The 25,688-nt window shown below is 38.6% G+C and overlaps 6 protein-coding genes and 1 long non-coding RNA gene across 8 annotated transcripts; 2 read left to right on the forward strand and 5 right to left on the reverse strand.

Moving 5' to 3' along the window:
* Positions 1 to 245: 245 nt before the first annotated feature.
* Positions 246 to 736, reverse strand: LOC125191594. The gene is made up of 2 exons (XR_007171190.1): positions 567 to 736; positions 246 to 487 (listed from the first exon to the last, which is right to left on the reverse strand). It is a non-coding gene; the product is annotated as an uncharacterized LOC125191594 (long non-coding RNA).
* A 580-nt stretch (positions 737 to 1,316) lies between these two features.
* LOC125196890 (mitogen-activated protein kinase kinase kinase 5-like) lies at positions 1,317 to 4,025 on the reverse strand. The gene is made up of 9 exons (XM_048095549.1): positions 3,814 to 4,025; positions 3,235 to 3,738; positions 3,072 to 3,159; positions 2,824 to 2,886; positions 2,590 to 2,753; positions 2,291 to 2,366; positions 2,042 to 2,101; positions 1,850 to 1,966; positions 1,317 to 1,777 (listed from the first exon to the last, which is right to left on the reverse strand). Exons 1-9 carry the CDS (start codon positions 4,020 to 4,022, stop codon positions 1,595 to 1,597), a joined length of 1,464 nt encoding a protein of 487 aa, XP_047951506.1. The 5' UTR covers positions 4,023 to 4,025; the 3' UTR covers positions 1,317 to 1,594.
* Positions 4,026 to 10,060: 6,035 nt separating this feature from the next.
* On the reverse strand, positions 10,061 to 12,453 carry LOC125192777 (50S ribosomal protein L25). The gene is made up of 3 exons (XM_048090427.1): positions 11,989 to 12,453; positions 11,594 to 11,720; positions 10,061 to 10,694 (listed from the first exon to the last, which is right to left on the reverse strand). Exons 1-3 carry the CDS (start codon positions 12,370 to 12,372, stop codon positions 10,468 to 10,470), a joined length of 738 nt encoding a protein of 245 aa, XP_047946384.1. The 5' UTR covers positions 12,373 to 12,453; the 3' UTR covers positions 10,061 to 10,467.
* Positions 12,454 to 12,514: 61 nt separating this feature from the next.
* Positions 12,515 to 15,856, forward strand: LOC125192775 (pentatricopeptide repeat-containing protein At5g66631). 2 transcript variants are annotated; one of them, XM_048090425.1, is made up of 2 exons: positions 12,515 to 14,905; positions 15,726 to 15,856. In XM_048090425.1, the coding sequence occupies exon 1, from the start codon at positions 12,873 to 12,875 to the stop codon at positions 14,874 to 14,876; it is 2,004 nt and encodes a 667-aa protein (XP_047946382.1). In that variant the 5' UTR covers positions 12,515 to 12,872; the 3' UTR covers positions 14,877 to 14,905; positions 15,726 to 15,856. The 2 variants fall into 2 exon arrangements, with proteins under 2 accessions (XP_047946382.1, XP_047946381.1); XM_048090424.1 differs by having other exon boundaries at positions 15,715 to 15,835.
* Positions 15,605 to 19,912, forward strand: LOC125195120 (serine/threonine receptor-like kinase NFP). Its single transcript, XM_048093316.1, has 3 exons — positions 15,605 to 19,063; positions 19,172 to 19,358; positions 19,519 to 19,912. The coding sequence occupies exon 1, from the start codon at positions 15,605 to 15,607 to the stop codon at positions 17,444 to 17,446; it is 1,842 nt and encodes a 613-aa protein (XP_047949273.1). The 3' UTR covers positions 17,447 to 19,063; positions 19,172 to 19,358; positions 19,519 to 19,912.
* Positions 18,128 to 19,776, reverse strand: LOC125192776 (GDSL esterase/lipase At1g54790-like). Its single transcript, XM_048090426.1, has 5 exons — positions 19,548 to 19,776; positions 19,132 to 19,332; positions 18,882 to 19,048; positions 18,519 to 18,789; positions 18,128 to 18,447 (listed from the first exon to the last, which is right to left on the reverse strand). Exons 1-5 carry the CDS (start codon positions 19,774 to 19,776, stop codon positions 18,179 to 18,181), a joined length of 1,137 nt encoding a protein of 378 aa, XP_047946383.1. The 3' UTR covers positions 18,128 to 18,178.
* Positions 19,913 to 24,979: 5,067 nt separating the features above from the next.
* On the reverse strand, positions 24,980 to 25,688 carry LOC125196831 (putative calcium-binding protein CML19). Its single transcript, XM_048095481.1, has one exon. The coding sequence runs from the start codon at positions 25,624 to 25,626 to the stop codon at positions 25,114 to 25,116; it is 513 nt and encodes a 170-aa protein (XP_047951438.1). The 5' UTR covers positions 25,627 to 25,688; the 3' UTR covers positions 24,980 to 25,113.

Consider the following 25,688-nt stretch of genomic DNA (forward strand, 5'->3'; position numbering starts at 1 on the left):
CAACCTCTGTTTCGGTTGTATATGGAATTAACGTGGCGAATGAGCCCTAAACACGAGTTTTGATCTCAAGGCTATGAAGAAATTTTGATGGCTAAAATTGCTAAAGAATTACTCCATTAATGCGTTCATAATCTACACAATAATACAACTTTACAATTTGATGAATGGAAATAGTTTCTAATTTATAGTACTGCATAAAAATAATTCTTATTTGAGCCAAATCATGTATTTCCATATATATGAAATTTACCATACTAAAATGATTTCATTAGGATAGCATCCATCATAAACATAGAGACATAAGACATGATTGTTGAATTAGATAAGCCCAAAAAAGGCGAAGATGAAATGTGACAGAAAATGAAACAAAGATTAAGCAAGAAAAGAGGCATTAGTTGGAAAACCCATTGATGCAGTCTTCTTCTAGCAGAGGTCACAAAATAAGTAGTCAAAGCAGCTATCCGTACAGTCGTAGAAGCAAGAGCAACTGCAAACCAATCAGAAATCTCAAAAGCTAAATTTCAAAGCATGAACAAATGGAGTACTAGTAAATAAAAGTAATTTACCACTGGTTAATGGCTTTGTCTTGGTCGTCTTCCATGGGAGGATACTTTTCAATAGATTGAATCTGCGGTGGATCCATTCTCTCTCTCTCCCTCTCTCTAGAAAATGGGGGAAGAAAGGAGAAGAAGGTATGCAAACAGCTTTATATTCTATAGTGCCAAACAACTTTAATTATTTTGGTCATCATTAATGCGTTCCGCGTTGGAGTTTGTTTTATTTTGTAACCATTTTAGGAAATGGATCTCTTGGGTTGGGCTTCAGTTTTTTTTTTTCAATTCCACTTGCCTATTTACCATTATATTCTTGATTTAGCTAACGAATTAATATCCCGCCCATCTATTCACTGCAAAACTAATATTCATTGCAATAACTATTAACTACGATTACATCTCTATCAAATAGGCACTATCTATAACTAAGAATTACGAATTTTGGATAAGAATAAAAAGAATAACTATGCATGGGGTGGAATAATAGTGGATTTGGATCTCAAAAAATGTACTAATTCGGATCAGGAATCAATAGAATTCAAAGTAATGGTACTGATCTGATCTGGGCTGATTTTTAATTTTGGAAGATTCATTTTTAGAAGGAGATATCTGGATCCGCAGATATGGGCCGGGTCCAAAATCCATTTGGGCTCTTAATTGATGATGAAATGGGCAAGTTTGGGTGCTAAGTAGTGAGCCTATCATGTGATTAAAAAAAAATTAAGCATGTAACTTGATAAAAAAGAATGTAATTGGATTATATTAACAAAACTCCAAAGGCATATGATGGGAAAACTAGCCAAAAAATGTCTACATAAATGAGATTACATCATTAACACTAGACTAGAGGCTGCAAATTAAATGGATTTACATATAGAGCTGATAAACTAGAGTGTGTTGCAGCCAAGAGGAATACCAAACTGACATCAGTAATCATGTGGGAAGAAAATGTTTAGCTTTTTGAGTTAGCAAAAGGAATACCAAACTTATCAGCACTAGCACCAAAAGAGATTGGACATTGCATTACACCATTAACTTGATCAGTTTAAGTGAGTGGAACTGATGCGGCTACAATCCACAAATGGATGTTCTAGTAACTTGCTAGCCGCAGGTCTATCAGCAGGATTTCGGCGGAAGCAGCACTGCAGGAAATCTTTGCCCTCTGCCGACAGCATTTCAGGTATGGGTGGACTCTCCTTCAAAACCTTGAACAATGCTGCAGCCTTAAAACACACAATGCAGTTTCACAAATCAGTTCATCATACTAAACTCGAACCCCACAAAATGTTACTCACCCCTTCGTAGTCGCTCCATGGGGGCTTTCCGTTGATCATTTGAATTATGGTACATCCCAAACTCCATATATCTATTGCTAAACCAAGATCAGCACTCGGCACCACACACTGCAAAAGCTGCAGGAAGGAATACAGTGATGTTAATATATTAGGGCCACAGTTTCCCAGTATATTAAACGAGCATGCGTGCACCTCTGGAGCCAGCCAATATGGACTACCCTTCAACGATAGATTTACCGCTTCCCCATTTAGCTGCATATTAATAGCCCATAATAATCATTAGCATATTTGAAACTCAGTTGCACTGCATTCTTATAAATGTAATATACTTCACATTTCTCAAGTTTGATATAAGCCTATGCTAAACATTTGACCTCTGGGACTTCAGAATACCTTTCTTTCCCACATATATTTGTGTGAATTGGAAAAAGAAAAACTCACATGTTTAGCCATCCCAAAGTCAGCAAGCTTGACAACACCATGTGCATCTACAAGTAAATTTGCACCCTTGATGTCCCTAGAAAAATTGATCATCATTAGACCAACGAACTTTATCTATGATTATTTTTAAACAATCATGATGCACTCTATTAGGGCCACAATCCAACTGTGCAAAGCTTCTTTGCCTCCTTACTTTTGCCTCTTGTCATCCATATCCATTTGAAAAAGATTAGGCTTTGACATTTCTGACTAAAAATATTCTTTTGCTGGCATGTAAGTAAGAGTATTCCCATATTTACCTGTGTATGGTTTTTGTGCTATGCAAATAAGCCAACCCACATAGAATATGACGTGTGAAATTGCGAACTACAGATTCCGTAATAGCTGCACTATGGTCATGGATGAATTTATTGATTGAGCCAGGATGAACATATTCCAGGTATATATAAAACTTGTCTCCAACCTGCATGATCAGAGAAAGTGAGATTCCAAATGGCCATCGATGTGGAGCTTCGTGAAGGAAAAGTACGTACAATTTCACTGCCATAATACTGCACAATGTTTGGATGCTTTAGCTTGCTCAGAACCTTAATTTCCTGAATAGATTAAGAAACATGAGCCAAAGGTTCACATACTCTTGTGCTAACAAACCAGTCTGCAAACTCATAGTATTAAAAATTTCCACACCAATAAGCAAGGGAGGTGAAAGATAATTCAGATTTATTTTACTCAAACCAAAGATTTAAGTATGAATAAAGAAGCAGCTAAATTGGAACATAACCTGCTGTAGCTGCCTGATGCTTTCTTGAGATTTGACATCCTCTGGTAAAATCTCAACCTCCTTCATTGCACATAAAGCTCCAGTCTCCCTATTCACACAAAAGAAAGAAAGCCAGTTAGTTAAAAATGTGTGATTGATGCTGAACATATTCAGCCATGCATACCTGTTGGAACCAACATACACACTTCCAAATGTACCCCTCCCAATGAGCTTCCCTTTCTGCCATTGAGATCTAATAGGAGAGGGCTGTTTAGCTCCTGAAAGATGAGATGTTGAGGATAGTGGAGTGCCTGGAGGGAGAGGCAGAGTATGTACATTGGCATGACAAAAACTTTCCCTCCACTCCAACGATATCTTGGAAGCTTCTGTTAATCCGGCCTCGGCTGCACTTTCGACATGGGAGTGGGAACGAGTTATAAGAGGAGGGACCTCAACACTTGAACCAGATATTTTATCAAAAGGCATTTGATAACTACAACTTAGCCCTGTATTTCCATTGGAATGGGGATTCCTTGGCTCGGACCGAGCACGGAAAATAGCCGGGGGTATCCTGTGACAGTATGGTGAGGGACTGCATACAGGACTAGTTGGAGCACTACTGCGACGGCTCTCTTGTTTAACAGCTGACTTTCTCGATAGCCGAAATTCAGGGTGTTCTACACTTGATCTGTTGATTCAGGATATAAAAGGGAATCAGCATTCCACGGTGATTAAAGTATGCATCAACAGCTAATTCAAGTACCTTTTTAGGTGGTGATCTCTCTCCTCATTGCGGCTGAGGCTCCGGCACCGGGGCGGCGACGGAAGGGGCACGGCGGAGGGGACGGCTTTAGGCTCAGGCGGAAGCAGTTCAGGCAGGGGCAGCGGCTGAGAAGAGCTATCGGAATCGACGTCGTTTTGCCGCAATTTGGCGATGGTGGAAGACGAAAATGGCAGCTGCCACCAATGCATGATTGGATGGTCCGTTGAATAATTCTCAGTATTTTGTAGGTGGAACATATAAATGACTTACTTATGTCAACGTCGTCGTCATTCAATTAACTTTCTCACTCTTTATTTTATTACTACTTTCCTATCAAAATACACATATTTGGAATGTCTCCAATTTTAATTTTTCTTTATAATTTTAACAAATAGGTAAAAAGAAAAAAAAAATTAGAGCATTACTAAAGAGAGAATGTGACCTAACTTATTAGAAAGAAGGAAGTTACTAAAAAATAAAAAGAGAATATTTTATGGATAAACCAAAATGAAAAAAAGTCATGATATTACGGATATTGGGGTCTAATTTTATTAAAATTTTCAAATTTTTTTTTTCCCACGAACTTTAAACTTGACATATAATATCACAAACTTTAAATAATTGTTGAATCTTCTCACCGAAAACAAAATCTAACAACATATAATATCTAGCTTTCAAGACTTTATAATCACATTACTATTATTTTTAAGTGATAACCATACCTTATATGCTGAAATAACAGATGAAATAACTATTTAATTAAGTTCATAATATTATATATTAAATTTAAAGTTTATGGAAAAAAACAAATTTTTGGAAAATTTCATAATATTAAGCGCAACATCCTTTATTTTTTGTTTCGACTCACGGAGGGAGTAGTAGTAACTAAACGCAAATGGAATGATCCAATGAATAAAGACTATTATAATTTGCATCCCTACTAACTTCACATCTAATTTATCTCTTACCTATGAAATTATAACAACACATGCTACAACAATAAAATCTAACCAAAATACAAGGATATAATAAATCTATTTCTTTTGTTGAAATGTTTCATTTCTTCCAACTTGGACCCATGAATATTGCACGATTTGTCGGTTATTCATTGGAATTGGTCAGTTGTCGCATACTTTGACAATATAATGTCATGAATCTGAAGCCATAATTTATAAATTAGGAGTAATACTTTACTCCATTTCTGGGTGTCGCATAATTTGACAATACAATGTCATGAATCTAAGCCCATAACTAATAAACTAATGCATAATAATGCACTCCTTCCCGTTTTTATAAGGGAGAAATTGTCCAAAAAATAAATAAGTTTGGTTAAATTTGATTTGTTCTATAACTTGAAAAACTAGATTGAAAAATCATATAGTTATCATTTTTTTTTTCAAGTATTCGATGGTGAAAAGTTGAAGTCACATACTTATAGTATATTTTTCACATTTTTTCACCAAACAATGTCATTTTTTTAAACTGACATTGTTTTAATTCATCAATCAATAATGCCCATGTTTGATTTTTCGGCTTCCAAATTAAATACAAGTTTCCAAACTAAATATAATTTCTCCAAAAAAATCATCATGGGGTAGTTGAGAATAAATTTAAACAAGTTAAATTTAACTAAACTTTATGTTTTTTTTAAGTAATATGCTCTTATATAAATATGATTATTTTATCATTTTAATTCATTCTATAAGGCCATCCGCAACGCTATCTCTTATCCGTCTCTTAACCGTCTCATCTCTTCACTATTCATGGACCCCACTGTACTTTTCAGCTCATCTCTTAACTAAGAGACAGCACCTGCAACCCTCCATCTCTTAACCATCTCTTAACTATTCATTCAATTTCATTTTTTATTTTTAATTCCAACAAATTCCATTAATAAAAAACACACTTCATTATAAATAAAATAAAATTACAATTTAAAATACATAAAAAAATAAAAAAGACATAATTAAAAAACTAGAAATTACAAATTGCACACTTTAACTCAAATAAAAAAAATGGAGGCAAAGAAGCAGAAGAAGGAGTTCTCTAGTGACGATCATCTAATGGTTGCCAAATTTTGCCCAAATGTGCTCCATTAGATCCTCCTGGAGTTGGGCGTGGGCGGTAGAATCACGTGTCCTTGCCCGAATAGACAACCGCTCTTGCAAAGACGGATGCAATCCCGTTCGAGGCGGACTACTTGCGGTTGAGCTTCCCGGGGTTTCAGGGTCGAACCAATTTCCCGCCTCAGGTCCTTCGTCGGCGACAATCATGTTGTGCAAGATTATGCACGTATACATGATGTCGACCATATTCTCTATAAACCACTGTCGAGCCGGGGCTTTGATAATGTTCCATCGAGCTTGGAGAACCCCGAACGCTCTCTCCACATCCTTGCGAGCAGACTCTTGCTTCTGCGCAAAAAGAGACTGCTTTTCGTCCGTAGGCCTGTTGAACGTCTTCACGAAGGTTGGCCACTTCGGATAGATGCCGTCGGCAAGATAGTACCTCATTTGATACTGGCGATTGTTAGCAACGAAGTTGATGGCCGATGCTTTACCATTCAGAACTTCAGCGAAGAGGTCGGAGTTGTTGAGCACGTTGATGTCGTTGTTCGAGCCGGGGACCCCGAAATACGCATGTCAAATCCATAGCCGGTAGTCGGCGACGGCCTCGAGTATAACCGCTCGTGTATGACCCCTTCAACGCCACAGGGCAATTCTTCCATTGCCAATGCATGCAATCGACACTCCCGAGCATCCCGGGGAATCCGTGCACTTGTTCGTGAAGACGGAACAGAAACTGACAATCTGCGGTGGTTGGCTTCTTCAGAAATTCGGCGGTGAAGGCTGCCCGGACGCCTTTGCAGAAGTTCAACAAACAAAGTCGCCCAGTGGATTCTCCGACGTGCGAGGTATTCGTCGAACGCATCCGCCGTTTGTCCAGTAGCAAGCTGACGGATCGCCGCAGTACATTTCTGGAGCGTCGTGTGGCTAGGACGGCCAACAACGTCGAACCCTTCTCTGAAGAACTCTTCCCGTGCCGCCAATGTATTCGCGTGAATTACATTACCACAAAATAAAATATTAGCACTTTTTTCTTCTGGATTGTTGGGTCAAATTTTCAGTTTTGAGAACGATTATATGTGAATTGTACCATGCTCTGATTCCACGTTAAAAACGCAGATCTGAAATTTGGGAAAAACATGGCTCCATTTGGTATTATGGAACTGAGTCGACAGAATTGGAACAAAAACCTTCATTTCCAAATTCAATACTGGTATCGCATAATATTTTGAATTTGGATTTGAATTACAATTGCAAGTTATTCCGATTCCACAATTTAAATTCCATATCAAAAGTAGATAATTGAAATTCCAAATAGTTATAAAATTAGACACCTTCTGACTTACTACACATTGCACACCAAACACTACACACACTACTCACACAATGAGCACGCACACACTTCGCATCAAATATCATCATTTACCAAACAAAAGTTTTGGAGTTGGATTACAATTCGATTTCATCGAATTCAAAGTTGCAGAATTCTAATTCCAATTCTAATTACATGTACCGAACGGACTCTGAATCAAAGTTTAAAGCTTAAAATTTGGCTTTGTATTGCTTGATTTGCACACAATATTGGATAAATAATAATTCAGTTTTTACGTGATATTTAAGGATTACTGATTTAAATGTTGTATAGATGTATTTGAATTGTTTTGTACTAATAATTTAGTATGTTGTCGAGATTTTTTATTTTCAAATAAAAAGGACATAAAAGGGATAAAAGATGAAAGATGTGAAGTTGGAGTTCGGATAAGGTTGTGAGGACCGAACAGGTTGCGTGCAGGCAAGCAGTGTTGTGCGACGCATGCGGGCGAGAAGGAGCAATGACGACGGCTGTAGGACCCACGTGAGGCACCAACTTCCCGTGTGAGTCATGCGTTGATCGGAGGCACCCTACGTGACAAGGGCGATACTTCCCAATCTTTAGCCGTCCAATCGCATGGAGTAAATTTAGGATATACTCCCTCCCCCTTAAATTTTGTCACATTTTTCTATTTTCGTCCGTCTCATAAAATTTGTCACGATTCACTTTTCACCATTTTTGGTGGTGGATCCTCATATTCCACTAATTCATTCCAACTCACATTTTACTATAAAAGTAGTAATATATAAAAGTAGGACTCAATCTCTACTATTTTTTTCAACTCACTTTCCATTACATTTATCAAAACTCGTACCCGATCAAAGTGTGACAAAATTTAATGGACGGATGGAGTAGTACCTAACTACCTTAGTTTTAATGGACTCTCATATTTTTTTCTATTTGAATTAATTAAAAAATATTATCATACCCTTATTTTGAAATGTAGTCTTTTGTTGAATATTAGCCTACATCTTAATACCCAATTATGTATGTTCTGTGGTCATCTTTCCCCTAAAGAGACTCGTTCCTAGAACTAAATATTCAAAGAACTTGTTATACATCTAATATTTTAAACTTTGAATTAACTTAGCACGACCAAATCGAGATGTGAGTAATGTGAATGCGAATTTTTAGGGCTGCTGGACTCATATGTAACACACAGTCACACACACAATATAGCCAAAACACATTATCGGCTTGACTTTGTAATAAAAAAATCCATGCTATGCTATGTACCTTAACAGCACGGAAGTCGTTTTTCAATTACCAAGTCAACGTTATATAATTTGGACTTTTGGAGTTATTTTCGTGCTTCTAAGTAGTTTCCCAATTTATATATCATCAATTTAAAGGAAATTATAACACTTCGTCGGAAGACTCGGAAGTCAGAACATGAGTCAAGCATGAGTTAAACCATCTCCAACCATTTACACCAAATTCAAACTCATTTTTGAGTATAGTCACACTAAAAAGTAGTTTTACTCCAACCATTTACACCAAATTCAAAATTTACACAATTTTTAGGTTTTTGTCTCACAAAATTTTTGCAGTAACACCATATTTGGTATTGTTTCAAAAAAACACCGAAAATGGATTTGAGTTTAGTGTATGATTGAAGAAGATTTCTACACCAAACCTCATTTATGAAGTACGGTTGGAGATGGTCTTATGTGTTATTAGTATTCAATAAATATTTCATTTTACCTCTTATATACTTAGACCAAAATCAAATAAATTATAATTTTATAATCCCTCAAAATGTGATCTAAGGTTGTTTTTATATTAAATGCTTCCTAAATTAGCTCCATGCTTTTGGTTTTGTGAACAATTATGATAACTTAAACAAAAAACTACTTATATGTTCCATTCATCCTATTCATAACGACATGAGTTTTGTGATAGAGTTATTAAATGATTAAATTAAAGAGAAAAATTAGTAGTATTAAAGTTTTTTAATGAGAACAGAGAAGAAACATTTTTATACCAGAAATGAGAGAATTATACTACCATAATATATATACTAGTATAAATATAGGCTAGCATTCATTACATCCATTGACTATATATTATACACATCTGATTAGCTATTAATATGGCATATAACTTTGAAAACGTTCTGCACAATATCTCTACATATGCACAATTAATAATTTATACGAATATGGTAAACTTTGGTTTTTGAACACAAGCTTAGGAAATTGTGAATGTGTTTCATTGAATATTAGTAGTTTTATAAATTTTTGGGATATTGACATCTAATATTATGAAATGAAACTGTCAAAAAGTTAGATTTTTTCCATGAACTTTAAAATTGACAAATAATATCACGAACTTTATTCCGGATTTGTTTTTCCACGAATGAAAAAATTTATGTTATTTTAATAGATTGAAGAACAATTTTGGAGGATGTGCTTCAAGAAAAATTATCTTCAAAAAATTGAAAAATTTGAAGCTTTCAAAATTGTTGTTGAGAAATTACGAAAAGAAAATCCGTATCATAATATTATTTATGAGAATTTTTTCATTAATGGGAAATAACAAACTTGGGATAAAGTTCGTGATATAATTTGGTGATTTTAAAGTTCGTGGAAAAAACCCAACTTTTTGAAAGTTCCATGATATTAGATGTGAATATCCCAAAAATTTTTAACATGAAATTGATTTTAAAGAATTGGTTTTATTTTCACTTAATGTCTTTTCCAGTTGAACTTCTAATATACATCGGTTTACCAAGCCACGATGTGAAATAGTACTATCAAACATATTGAATTGGTTGAATAATACTACTATAACTGTAACTAAAATTATGTTATACTCCAAAACAATGCATTAACATACTTCATTCTTGAGCCCACTAGCATGACAAAATTTCCAGGTAGTCTCCTATCCTCATTATGATCCACAGATTTCCCAATATTTTCATTAGACCAATACCACAAAATCCTTGTGGAATACTACATACGAAGAAAATGATGTCGAAAGCACAGCACTAAAGTAGTTGGCTAAACTCCTTGGCATACATAGAGACCACTAACTTTGAATCACAAAAGAATTTCACATCTCTTATTACACGGCCCGACTAAAGAAACCAGTACCTGAAATGTTGTCTTTGTGTCAAAGAAAAATAGCACGGAGTGGCCTGCAATCTTGAACAACACCGGTCAACTGGGCTCCAAAAAGTTGTACACATTCCTAAGCAGCAATGTATGTGCTTTTTTATGCCTCTTCTGTGTTTTCTATGTCTATGTATGTTGCCTTGACCTTACAAATAGGTATCAACTCATTCTTACTCAGCAGCTTCAGGCTAGGATGAACCACCGGGTCATGTATGGACACTCTGTCCTCGATGTCCAGATTACTCACATCAACTTCAATTTTTTGAGGAATGTGTTCGGATGGGCACATGTACTTCAAGGATTTCCTTATCTTAACTAAAGTACCACCTGCATGTTTATATAAGCCAGCGAAGTTAGTAGTATCAAATTTGACAGTGATTAACAAGTGTAAGACTGTATAATGAATAATGATAACTGAATGAACAAACTAAAAGAAGCATCCTGTCATTCTTATTTAGATGTGGAAAAGATATGATCAAATGGAAGCAGTAAAAAGTAAAACTCAAATGCCAACATTTATAAAAGAGATACAACAGAGGTATTAGATGATGGAGATAATTTCAAGCAAAATTAAATTTCAATACTGACAAAATCCGGGAGAAAGATTCATCTTGAAGACAATCCTTTTCTCATTCTGATGCAGAAATAATATGGATTCCTCTATTCTGAGTAATGGGTCAAGATCTATAACTAATTTGAATGAACATTAAGCCATTTTGCCTGTTAAGCTAATGTTAAAGTTAAACTCTATGCATCAGCTTTTATGTATAAAAGCATAGCTATCTTATAATGCAATATGATACACTGCTTACATCCAAGCACAACAAACAGGTTTACAGTAACACAGATATCACACAGGGGTTTACATTCCGATGAAAATTAGACAACATTAGCTACACACCAAGAAGTTGAGAATGTATGATTCAATCACTATCCAAGCATATAATAAGAAGAACCGATGCCCAGAAAACATGGATATGAACAGGCACAACAACTTATGATAGTTAGAAGTAGGAACTATAACTTGCAGAGTCCAAAGTACACTACAAGTTATGCCAGTTATTAGAGAGGCCCTCTAAGCACCGAACAACAAACCAACAACTAATCAGTTAAAACAGTTAGCTGCTGGGCTGAATAAACATGTTACCGGTAACACTTACAATCTTCGATATCTGGTTAGAGGGAAAATGAAGAACCAGTAAAGTAAATCAGATTCGAATACAAACCTTTCTTGACACCAGGACAAGCATCCTCTCCTGTATAAACAATTGGAACCTCCACCTTAAGCTCCGAACCATCCTCCGCCCATGCAAACACCAAATTCAGTATGTTCCCCTCACAATCCCTATGTATCTTAGGCACCAAAAAACACCGATAATCATGTAAAAGCGAACAACTTCAGCCTACACAATGGTACTAGTAAAGGGCGGAGCTAAATTGAAGATTTAGATGATTGAATCGAACAATAATAATTCCAATCTTCCAAACCATAGCAACAACTACTCTATTGATTAGCGCCTAACTCTATTAAAATATGTTCAACACGATAGCATTTTCGTTGAAGCAATCATGCGAATCAAAGCAGGCTACAAATTAATCGAGAGAGTAGAAATGAGCGAACCTTAATGGGAAGAACCTTTCCATTCTGAAGTATGGTGGAAGAACCTGAACCGGCGCGGATCTGGAGAGGGAAAGCGGTGGAGCAGAAGAAGGGCAGCTCAATGTCCTTGAGAATGGACTTAATCTGCTTGCGCTCGGTGGTTAGGAGCAGTTTCTGGGAGACAGAGGTGGAGGCGACGAAGGAGGTGGGGTCGCTAGGGTTCTTCTGGACGTATTTTTGGGAGAAAACGACGGCGGGGATGCGTCCCTGAGCACGTTCGCGGGCGGAGATCCGGTGGCCAGAGAGCTCTCTAGGAACGGCTTGGATCGTGTGATAAGAGCGGTGTGGCGGTGTCTGATTGGCGTTTCTGAGAAGGCCAGCGGCGGCGCGCCAACACTTGGACATTTGATTGATCGGAAAAGGGTGGGGCAGTGGAGGAGAAATGGTAAGCAGAGCAGAGGGTTTTCAGTTTTCAGGGTTTAACGCATTCTAAAATATTGGGCTCTAAATTATTCCTATAGCCCAATTCTTTAAAGCCCAGTTGAACTTGTTTTTTTATTATTATATTAATAATAATAATTTCTGTATTCTCCCTCCTCGTCCTCAATTCTCTCCTTTCTGTCTGAGTTTACGCTGCCATAGCAATTGGTTTTCTTTTTCTACTTAAAACCCACACTGTGTTGAGATATTTACAGCTTCCAGAAATGAATCATAATGCACTTCGTTATGTTGATGTTTATCCGAGTCAGTTTGCACTTTCTCAAAATTTATGCACGCCAGCTGTTTGATATTTGTCCCACAATAGTTTTTCCATTCTTCTCTCATTTCTGTTCAGAGAACTAGTGTCCCCATTCTCGTGTTTATCACTTTTTCTTTTATTTTTTCAATCTTTCTATCATCTACCAATGTATTCCACCTCAATATACACTGCATCAGCCTGCTGCAAGAATTTCACTCTACAAGCATGCTATTTTTCGTGGGGCGCCAGAAACATGAGCAAAATGTCTCTGTATCTCCAAAGGGCAAAACTCATTGATTCGATAAGACTCTGTCTCCGTTCCAATGCTCCGGATTCGTCTCTCGTTACTTTATTGAGGAGTCCTACTCTGGACTCGTTTGTCGTCACCAATGCTCTCCGGTCGGCTCCCTCGCCTCTTTCCGCTCTGCATTTGATCAAAAATCTTAAAAAGATCGAAACTTTTTCTCATACGCAAGAGACCCTCCACGCATTGGCCAAGATTCTTGCTAAATCTGGACAGACGAGGAAACTCGGAGCGTTGATTGACGCCATAAATACTGGAAAATTTACAAATGTGGCCTATGCAAGTTTCATGGATAGAATGCGGTGGTACGCTGCTGCAGGTGATCTGACTGAGGTCAGTGGCGTCTGGCATGAGTGGCGAAGAACATTGGACAAGCATCCTTGCACCGAGTCCTACAACGTTGTGATGAAGCTCTGTGTGGAGAAGGGCATGGATGCAGAGGCTGTCAAGGTGTTTTGTAGGATGGTTGAGGAAGGCGCCCTTCCGAACTGCAGAACGTATACAGTGATCATTCAGCACCTCGTTAAGTTTGAGAAACTAGATTCAGCCTTGAAACTCTTTAAAATGCTGCCTCTTATGAGAATTAGGCGTACGTTGATGCAGTATTCTATGTTGGTGGAAGCTTTTACTAGTGCTAACAAGTTGGAAGTTGTGAAAATCTTGCTCAATGAGATGCGAGCTGATGGGATATTGCCTGGTCGAGCAATGCTGATGTCGCTAGAGGTGATGAAAGAGGCTGGCTATGGCGAAGAGGCTGATGAACTGATTAAGGAAATGATGCCTGATGAGAGGATAAAAAGCATATGCTATTCCTTAGTCAGCAACGAGGATGATGTTGATGACGAGGATGAGGGAGCTTCTGGTCTTTGTGGTGTCGAAAAGGATGAAGTACAGTTGAAACCATGGTTGGATCCAGCTGCTTTGGCGAGTGCATTGAAACATTGGGAAGATGAAGAAGTGGCTGTGCTAGAAGCTGCAAACATTATGTGGACAAGCCGCCTGGTTTGCAAATTAATTAGGAACTTCAAATCACCTGAAACAGCATGGGAGTTCTTCTGCTGGGTGGCTCGTCAGCCTGGATTCGTTCATGATATTTACACAGTGTCGAGGATGATTGCCAAGTTGGCTCGCCATGGATGCGTGCAGCTGGTTGAACAGCTGCTGTTTAAGATAAAGCGAGAAGGCATGCTATTGTCGTTCAGCACCATTAGGTTGATTATTGACTCTTATGGATTCTCGAGGAGGGGTGATGCAGCTTTAGAGATTTTCCAAAATGTCAGAACAATTTGTGGTCCATTGTCACAAAATAGTCAGCTTATTCTGTATTCGTCGCTCTTGAGGACATTAGCAAAGTGCCAGATGAATGGTGAAGCCTTTGAAATACTTGAGGAGATGATGCTGCGCGGGGTTTGCCCGGATGTGCAGACATTTTCTGGGTTGATGCATCATTATGCGCTTCAAGGAGATATCAAGACTGTGCAGAGAATCTTTGCCATGGTGAGACAGTGTGATTTGGAGCCGGATGCTTACATGTACAAGATTCTCATCTGTGCTTATTGCAAGTGTGAAAGAGCTTCTCTTGCCCTGAAGATTTTTGAGGATATGAGGAACTCGCAATTGATGCCTGATGCTGCTACTAAACAAACACTTGTGAAGAGTTTGTGGAAGGAGGGTAAGATCCGAGAGGCAGCTCGAGTGGAAGAGATGACTGAGGAAGCCGTGGACAACTTGCCACTTGCTTTGCCAGGACACTTGTACACTGTCAGCAATGCAGATCTTATAATGGTGTACAGATTATACTCCGGTTGTTTTACAGATTGTCCCGGAAAAGAAATTCGTGAGACAGAATCAGTTGTGTCAGCATGACATGCTGAGTCTCGAGAACCAACTTAAAGGTTTGTTAAGTCAGAAGGAGCTTGTTTATTACTCCTCTTGATTTAGCTCTTTTAATCCCTTGCGACGATTTTACTGCTGTTTGAATATATGAACTTTAAAGAGAAGTTTAATCAAGGGAATATGTAGTTGTCTGTTCTTATAGATCCTCTTGCAAGAGGACAAAATTGATGGAGACCTAATTTTCTAAGTATTTACTATGTAGTTGACATAGTTGTTTGCATCTATGTTTAAAAACAATAATTATTTCTCAAGGTGACAGTCTTTAGAAATCAATATAAAAAATATAGTTGCCGTAGCCATCAACTCCTTTCTTTTAATCTTACAATTGCTGTCTTGCTTTTGAGATTCAGAAGGGAACACGCGTTAGTGCCGTCTTTACTTGATTTCTTTTTTTAACAATTCCTGAAATCTTGAGATGACAACATATGAAACAGAATATTGTCGTAGAATATTAGAAGGTGGGCCACCTTATTGTTGTCGAGTTGATTTGCCTTTACCGCAATAAATTTCTGAAATCTGAATATATACAAATCAAGGAATATCCGATTATTATAGTAATTAAGTTATGTGCATCAATCTCAGTGATCCTTTTCAGCTTTTATATGAACCTATGATGACATCGTGAAAAGTTTCATTCTGCACAGACAGCATATACGATTGTATACCATTAGCCATCCGTTAATCTTACCCTTCAAGAGATGGCAGCCTCTTTTGATATAATTTTGATAATATTTTCACTGTTTCTGATCTTTCTGATTTCCCCTGCTGCTTCTGAATTTGTTAATAATACTGCTACTACTGACTTCAGATCATCTGCAGACTCGCCGTCATCGTGTGAGGCTTATGTTACATATCGTGTTAAGTCACCTTATGCTGACCTTGGAAGTATATCTGATCTGTTTGGAAAAAGCAGAGCAGAGATAGCAACAGCCACTAATCTAACATCGGAGGATGCTCCACTAATTCCGAATCAGCTGTTGTTGGTGCCAATCACCTGTACCTCAAACGGGACACACTATTTCTCCAATGCTACATATCAGATAAAGAAGGATGACAACTTATACGCAGTTCAAGTGAAGGTTTTCCAGAATATGACCGACTATCATGTGGTTGAAGACATGAACCCAGTGTTGGATCCTCTCAATTTGACGATAGGGGAGGAAGTCATCTTTCCGTTGTTCTGCAAGTGCCCCGGAGAGTCGTACAAAGAAAAGGGAATTCAGTTCCTCACTACTTACGTATGGCAGCCGGATGACAACACAGAGCTTGTGAGTGCTATGTTCCAGACGACGGCTTCAGATATTGAGATGGCGAACAACTACAGGAATTTCACTGCTGCAGTTTGTCTTCCTGTGTTGATTCCAGAGAAGACACCGATTCTTGTGCAGCTTTTTCCATCTTCAGCTTCGCGTGGTAAATCAAAACTCCAATCGATTCTAATAGCTAGTTCGAGTGCTCTGGCTTTGATTTTTTTGTCAGGGTTTGTGGTGTTCTTCTTTCTCTCGCGCAAGAAAAAGAAGTTGTTGGACCGAAATGGTTCTTCTCTGGATGCATCGGATCTTTTTGCAATGTATAAAGCCTCCAAAGACAAGAAATTAGAGGTGAAGACGATACAGGACAAGCTGCTTCCGGGAGTATCGGGCTATCTTGGCATGCCGATAGTATATGATATAAATGTTATTCTGAAGGAAACTATGAACCTGAGTGAACGGTACAGAATTGGAGGGTCGGTCTACAAGGCTACAATCAACGACCAGGTTCTTGCTGTGAAGAAAACACGTGATGCAACGGAGGAAGTCCAAATATTACAGAGAGTGAATCATGCAAATTTGGTGAAGTTGATGGGAGTCTCCTCTGATAATGATGGTAACTTCTTCATAGCCTATGAATACGTCGAGAACGGATCATTGGACAATTGGCTCTCCCGGAAGGTTTCAGCTTCTTCTTCCACAGTTAAATCCCTCGTTTGGAGTCAACGGCTCGTTATAGCTCTAGATGTTGCCAACGGTCTTCACTACATGCATGAGCATACTCAACCAAGCATTGTTCACAAGGATATCAGGACGAGCAACATACTCCTCGATTCCAACTTTAGAGCAAAGATAGCAAATTTTTCTGCAGCCAGACCAGCTACTTCATCAGCCATGTTAAACATTGATGTGTTCTCTTTTGGAGTCGTGCTCCTGGAGTTGCTCTCAGGAAAGAAAGTCATGGAAACGAAGGATGATGGTGAAGTTGTGATGCTGTGGAAAGAGGTAAATGGAATTTTGGATATTGAAGATCAAAGGAAAGAGAGGCTAAGGATATGGATGGATCCGAATTTGGAAAGCTCCTACCCCATTGAAGACGCTCTAAGCTTGACAACTTTGGCTAGAGCTTGTACGTCGGAGAATTCTTTGGAAAGACCAACAATGGGGGAGGTCGTCTTCAACCTCAGTGTACTCAGTCAATCATCTCCTCACATGAGTGAAAAATCTTGGGTTTCCAAGTTCGAAACTGAGGAAGTCTCCCCTGTTGTCACTCCAGTTGAAGCTCGTTGAAAGTTGTAAGTTGGTTTAAGGTTCCCAGTCATTATTATGTGTATAGGTGCAGTAGCCTTATCAGAATCAAGTCTGATGCATCTTCTTTATGTGGTATTATTACCCTAAGGAATACAAACCATTGCTACCAAGGAAAATTTCTTTTGAAATAGACCATATTCTGTACATTTTGATTTCATGTCTATGAAAACACCCTTTCTGAATTGTAAGAAAAAGAGCATCGTAAGTCTACTGAGATAAATTTGTCTAAAACAGACATTTGCAAAAATAAGAAAACGAAAAATTGAGAGTTGGTGTTCCTAATGAAGTAGATATGATGATTTGGTACTGTTACTGACTGCCGACCTTCTAACTGGTCTACAGATATAATCAAGTCTGATGATAACTTTTTTTTGTTGAAACTACACTCGTTAAATTTATACGGGCCTAATGTTGCATACAAAATTTGGCTGCCAACTGGTCTTTCCGATGTCGTTAACTGGCTAAAATTGTTAGTAAACCAATATATGTCGTTTCAATATTCTGTTAATAGAGATTTAGACTAAAAATGTCATCAAGATGACTGTAAGATCTCCAGTTTTCTTTTAGTGGTTCCTTAGAAATGCTTTCCTCACAAAAACATGGATAGAGAAGAAGCTGAAATTTGATGCAAATATTTCACTCATCTTGATGCGTGGAGAGTGGAATGAATCAATAGGGTTACTATCTCATGTTAACAAATATATAGAATCTTCAGAATTTGAGCTTTAAAAGGAAAGGCATTTTGTCAGCAAAGGGTGGATCAGAGTATTTTCCAGTGAGAATCTGTGAGGCAACATACTGATTTGCAGCCTCAGTGTAATGGATTCCATCCCAGCTTATGTATTCTGTAGTATCATTGCATCCCTTGGCCGTCACTGAAATCCCATTCACGACCTTGGTCTTACCGCAAGGAACCCGTATGTCGTAGTTCAGTGGTGGTCCTCCATATCCACAGCACGCCATCAACGCCTGTTCGAACCCTGTAAGTCAAGTCATCAGTATTTTTGCCAAATATTTCAAGCTAAACCTCTTTCTTATTCATTGCACTTACCATATCTAGAGTAGTTTGCAATGAGGTTGGACTTAATTGTGTAAATGTCGACATACGTGACGTTTGCATCTTGATACTGTCCCTGCAATTTTTTACAGAGAGCGTGCAGTTGCAGGTTGAAAAGTTTTGAAGCTTGGTTGTGAGAGTTGACGCATCCAAGCTCATCTAGCTTCGAAGCATCTCTGCCGAATTTGGCAATGTTTTGAGGCAAGCAGCCAAGGGGGCCGGTGTTGTGAATCCAGAAATCTCTAGCTCCTTCGTCGTACAGTTTCTGCAGGAAGTTGGAAAGATTTGTTGACTCATCATCTTCATCTAAGCTATGATGATGTATGTGAGAAACGGTCAAGACATGGCATTGCCAACCTCAATTCCTTCTTCAAATTCTGATAAAATTGTTGGGATTGAAGCAAGAACTTGATCAGCTGTCTTGGAGTAGAAGGCGCCCGCCAGATCATTTTGGCCTATGTCGAACATGTAGAGCGCCTTCTGGAAGTAATCCTGAGCCGGCAGGTATTTGTCGAATCTCGTGGCTGTTGTGTTTACAGGTATGTAAGGAGGTGATTGGTACGAAGGAATAGAATATTAGTATTGTGTTATTGGAAGATTGAAATACATTTAGTGAGGATATCCACAGCTTGTGCCTTGAACCTCAGAAACTGAGCTACTTGAATCTTGAACGAAAACGGACAAACTGAGTAAGGCGTTGGCGGAAGAGTGGTGGCGCCTGCAGCTGCAAAGTTGCACCCTCTTCTGAAAATCGGTGCTGCAATTGACTCCAAATATGGATTCAACAAGGGCAAGTCCATTGCATCCACTGCAGACAAACATCAACACTAGCAGGTTTGCATTTTATTTTTCAGAATAAGAGCTAATGTTACAACGTATACATTTTGCTGATGGCATCCAAACATATAAGAAAAAACATATAAGTCTCACTCTTCTTATACAAACATATAAGAAAAACTACCTATATTTTGTGTTGATGGATGATGAAATATAGATTGTATGATGGGAAGAGAGAATGCTCACTCAGAAAGTCGATGATCAATCGGCCATCACAGAACCGTCCTGAGGGCTTCTGGAAGTAAGTCTGGCCGTTGGGCGGCTCGAGGTGGTCGGCCATGCCGGCCACTAGGTTGCCGGTGTCAGAATTGGAGTCACCGAAGTTAAAAACTGCCGGATAGCTGAAATCAACGGCGGTGGCTGGTGCACAGAAGATGAGGAGGAGGAAGGTGAGGTGTTGGAAGGTAGAAGCCATGTTGATTATGGTAGCCTCTTGTTGTACCTATAAAATAAAAGGGGTTGGCAATTTTAGAGTGCTTTTCAAGTTATGGTTCTTTTTAACTGGGGACTATTCATAGTGTACAAGGTAGCCAATGGCTGTCCTTTCCATATTCAAGGTTGCTTTACTGTTACAAGATTTTCAAGCAATATATCTTTTTTTGGGTAACAAACTAACAATTGATGCTATGTGTCACCTAAAGCTGGCCAATTTGCTCAACTCATCATATTTGACATTTTAAATAAGGTTAATGGTTTAAAAACACGAATTGTGTACGGATTTTGTTCTGCGGATAATTTTTGTTTGGATAGAGTGAGTATTTTATACTAGTAAATTACTCCTTTCATCCACAGAAGATGTCACACTTTCTTTTTTGAAAAAAGTTCTCCCTCACATAAATATAAAAATTATATTTTCTCTCTCCATTTAACACATAAAACAAAACCTCTTAAAATCACGTGCCGTCCCACAAGTGTGACATCTTTTATAGGATGGAGGGAGTACAAAACTTTGATACATATTTAGAAGATGAGTGATCAATTGCTAACTCACTCTCTAATTGTTAATTGCTGACTACAACTAATTTAAGATCATAGGATTTTAGAAATCTAGTAGTCTAAAATTTACCACGTGTAATTTTCGTTTTTATTAATTAAATAAAAAAAAATAAAAAAAAATACCAAATTAGGATTTTGAATGAAAATTTCAATATAGTGTTTTGAAAATATCAACACAATGCTTTGCTTATGTCAACACTCAACACATTGCTTTAAGAATGACATTCTACATGTATTATATTGGCATATTTTATATACTAAGTTGACATTTGTTGCTGTATAAAAAAATTGAATTTTTTGTTTTTTCAAATTTTGACATCGAAACATATGCAAGTAAGATATCGTTAGAATCCTTATGAAATTATCTTTAATTTAATATATGTTGTGCGAAAAAATAATTTAAATCGAGAAAGTTATATGCGTTTTAAAGTTATGGGATATTTTTCAAAAGTTAGTTACAACTAATTTGTTGTAAATTGACCTTAATACCCTTATTGACATTTTTTGTTGATCGTATTGATATTTCGGCCGGATAATCTAAACCCGTGAATTGAATATCCAAGAGCATCTCCAATGCTACCCTCTTCCCGCCGGACTTCCCAAAAACACCTCCTGTCACGTCATAAGGACTTTCCACTGCACAATCCGGACTTCCCATCGCCCTTCCCGCGTGGACTTCCCCCAATAAAAAAAATTCACAAATATTCAATTTACGTTACGGAATTAAAATTTCAACACGAATACGGACGGGAAAAATGCAACAACTTCATTAAAAAAAACTTACATAATTAAATTAAAAAATTTACATAGTCATAAAACCAAAAAAAAATACAACCACAAGATACAAATGTGATTCTCGGCTCACTCCTCGTCCTCCGCGTCGTCCCCGTTGCCAGTGCCGCTGCCGTCGTCCCCGCCGCCAGTCTTGGCGCCATCATCGAGCATGAGTGTCATCCTCAAATCGCGCCTCAATGTGTGGATGACATCCTTTAACATCCTCTTGTAAAAATGATCGGTCGTATTATGCCATCTATGTATGGTCTGTACCAGGCTAGCCATTTGCTGCGCGCGGGCGAGATTGTTGTACTCTTGAGGGGTCTCCGATTGGACCTTGTCGGACCCGCTGGCGCTTCCCCTTGCCATCCGCTGCGCAGTCTTTTGCCCAATCAGGCGACGACGGCGGCGGGAAGACGATTGAGGGGTCAGGATCACTGCCTCGGCTTCACGGAGCTCGTTTTCCGGCATTGCTCGGGACCGTGAGGCTTCCCATCAGCCGGTTTGAATTTGAGGTAGCCTTAACTAATGTGAAACCACATTCTGTCGATATGCCGGTTAGCCCCGATGTAGGGATCCTCAACTACACCGAACCAGGCCTTCGCCAGCGCGGCGTTTTCCGCCACGGTCCAGATGGTCCTCCTTCCCGTCTCCTCCACATCTTCCTCGACCCCTGTACGCGATGAAGAGGTCGGGCCTTTCCCCTTGCCCTTGCCTTTTCCCCTGCCCCTGCCCCTGCCCCTTGCCCTGTCCCTGCCTCACTGAGAGTCTCCCTGACCGGAGATAGCCCCAACTCCTCAAAAGAGAAAGTGTCGATGCCGGTGAACTGAGTCTCCAAAGGAGTATTCTGGGGAGAATCACTAGACAATAAATCCATATATGGGCGATAAACATTGTCCCCAGGTCTTTGGGGGCCCCTGCTACCCCCTGCAACGGCAGACATGGTCTGCATCATATCGGGCACCATTCCCCCCATCATAGTTGGTGTTATTCCCTCCCTCCATCATAGTTGGTGTCATGCCCCTCATCTCTGCTGCCCCGGGCATCATTCCCGGCATCATCCCACCCATCCCACCCATCTAATTGTACATATTGTAGTACGGGGATATTTGGGGATGCATCCCCGCCATTTGGGGAACCATCCCCGCCATTCCGCTCGAGTTTCCCTCACCTCCGGCGGGAAACGTCGACGTTTGTGACTTGCTCGTGGCGGGAGAGTTCCTATTGTTCTTCATTTATCTTCAACAAAAATGAAATTTAGAGAGAGAGAAACTTGTTATCACAAGTGGTGCGAGTGAAATGAAGTTCAACGAGCAGTATATATAGAGTTTTTTTTAAAAAAAATTTAAAAAGGCGGACGTCCGCGAGTCGTCACAATGGCGGACGTTCGCACGCCCTTCCGCCGACGACCGCATCCTCACGGGACGTCCACGTCCGTTCCTCTACGCTCTAATGGCGGACGTCCCGAGCACCCTTCCCGGAAGCCAATCCGACGTCCGACGAGAAGTGCCCCGCTGGAGATGCCCTAAGGGCTATTATTTAATTGTAATTAGCAATTAAGTATTGAGTTAACAATATAACACTCCCCCATCTATGAATATAAAAAATGCGAATTTTGAGAAAGTAATTTAGGCATTTTATAAGCTGCAGTTTGAGCAAAATATTAAAATATACTCCATCCGTTCTCAAGGAGTATGGACTATTTTATTTTTCATCCGTCCATGAAAAGTACTCCATGAATACTTTCTAATTTTGTAAAATTCAAACAACATATTACCCATACACATTATTTTATTTACTACTTATATCATTATCATTAACAACTTATACCATTACAATAATGTGGACCTCACTCTCCACTAACATTATTTCCACTACCCTTTCTCTTTCTCTATTACTTTTCCACTTTTTTTATTAAAACCCGTGTTGAACCCACTATTCATACTCTTTGGGGACAGAGAGAGTATATATTTTGGTGATGGCCTCTACAAATAAAAATCATCACATTTTATGTTCTGGTTTAAGACATTTGAGCAAATCAAGCATATCGAAAATATAGTTGACGAGGCACCTTTTCATAATTTTTAAATATTAATTATATTTTGGAGTAACATTTTTACTGCTGGGGTTTGGTGCCCCTTGCACAGCGGAAGACTTGTACAAAACAAATAAATCAGATACGGATCCATTTGATCGATTATGCGATTAATCAATTCACATGTTAAACAGATAATTGCATGCTAGAACGCAAATAATTCATGCTTAGAAAAATATAAATCCTAAACATGATTTCTAAGGTTTAGGGTTACCGATTTGATTCTCTAAAGAATCGTCGTTTGCTCGCGCCTTCTCCACGATGATGATCTTGAGTACTAGACCACGGATCTTCTCTTTAGTTCCCGAACTGTATCTCGATATCAGGGTGAGCTGATCTCATCAAAATACTAGGACTTGAATAAAGAAGACATAAAATTCCTCACGGAGGAGGAGCTGAAATTCTCACGGAGGAGAAAATAAAAAAATCGTTTCCTTCTGTAGAGAGAAAGGAACGAAAATTTCATAATGAAAATTGATTATTCTGTTTACTTTATTCTCCTATTTATATTAAGTTCCTTTTGGACCCAGACAGGGATCTATTGAAGGTTTTGGATATGGGCCCAACCCAATTAGTTTTTTACTAATTAAATTGAACCCACAATTTAACACAAGCTTATATTGGAATATTACGAAAAGCCACTACAAAAGTAATATTGACCTCCCCATCCAAATCCGAAATTACAAGTAATCCGAGTTTCCGTTATTTATATTATTTATTTCCCGCGCTTAAGATATAAATGTCCATTAATTAATTAATGTCTGCTATGACTTAATTAATTAATATCTTATTAACTCCAAGAGTGGACTTAGCAAGAAACACTTATTAATTATTCATAGAGTAATAAAACTCCAACTGGCTATTTTTCCGAATAATAAAACCTTGTTCGAGCTCCTCTTGAGGACATTATCAAACGAGACTCACCTCGTTGATGCACTATTTATTAGCACTAAAAATACCTGCAAGCATACAGGGTAGATCTAGTATAACTAAAAATGTTCATAAAACATCTTATAAATGCACAAGCAAACACAATGTAATAATATACTGATTCTATTCGTGTGAAACTGCTCGAATAATACTGAATCGGGTTAAAAGTGGATTGTAGAGTTTTCCGTACACAAGCAAGATTCTATTCGTACTCGAAACATGCTTTCAGTATATCAAACCTAACATTTACGGCATTGAATTTTTTTAGATATTATTGGTATTATTGTTGACTTTGACAAGGTTATTACACAATTTAATTCTTGACTCATCGAGATTAAAATTGCCGATTTATAGTGAGTGTTGGTTCATCATTTTGTTTTTGTATTTGGTTTTTGTTTTCCATTAAAAGTCTTTTTTAACTATTTTTCTTGCACAATATGCATAATCTACTGCATACTGCGGGAAGATATTGTTGATTCATTTGAGCAAATGGAAAAGGCTGTAGGACAGATTCTTGTAGTTATTGTCCAATTTTGTAGACCCAGTTTTTTTGGAAGTGATAATTTTTAAAAGAAAAAAGTTGTATGTTTATTTAAAGATTTGTACATTAAAATTTTAAATTGTAGGTGAAATTGTCGTCGAACACACATTACTCCATAATATACTATCTCGGGCTTACATGAATCATGACATGGATGAGTTTAACAATATAGGAATCTTAAAGAGAGATAATTTGTGTTTCATTTTATTAATTTTTGCTTGAAACTAGAGTGTTTCATGTTTATTAATTTTTGGTTTACTTAAAGAGAGATAACACCCGTGCTACACATGAAAATTAATTCCGATCATTAAATTATAAGAAGAGATTTACAATTTATAGTTTATACGGATCCTCATTTAAAACATCATTATTTGGTTCCTTTTATAGGAAGACACACCACACTCAAATCTGAGTAATTAGGAAGCAGGCGCAGGAGTCATCATTTGTTGGAAGTGATGAAACCCGATTCCACCCTCCCCTTCCGAATCAAACACCCCAATCATCGCCACGCACTCATCATACGATCTCGGATCCCCCAACTGGCCCAGCACCCGCTGCAGGCTCCGCGCCGTGATCCGACCCGTCCCCTCCCATTCATACACCCCAAATGCCGCCCTCAAATCCTCCTCCTCCTGCCCCCCTCCCATCATCCGCAGGAAATCCTCCATGTCAAGCATCTTGTCATTGTCCGAATCCAGATGGCAGATGTTCCCCTCCGCCTCCTCACTCGACATGTACTCCCCCACCGACTCCATACGCGACCGCAGCTCCGCCGCTGAGATCTTCCCGTCGCCATCGCTGTCGAAGCGGCGGAACACCTCCCTCATCTCCTCCTCCTCTCGAGACATAGAGCCCCACTTCGATTTGGGCTTCATGGAGGAGGCTTGCTTCTTGGGAGAGGATGAGAAGAAGCATTTCACAGCTTCCATTGATAGATTCAATTTAATTAGTGTGTTGTGCTATAATGAATGCAGTAGTTAGTTATACTAAT

Source organism: Salvia hispanica, chromosome 6 (genome assembly GCF_023119035.1).
Source record: "Salvia hispanica cultivar TCC Black 2014 chromosome 6, UniMelb_Shisp_WGS_1.0, whole genome shotgun sequence".
Classification (NCBI taxonomy): domain Eukaryota; kingdom Viridiplantae; phylum Streptophyta; class Magnoliopsida; order Lamiales; family Lamiaceae; genus Salvia; species Salvia hispanica.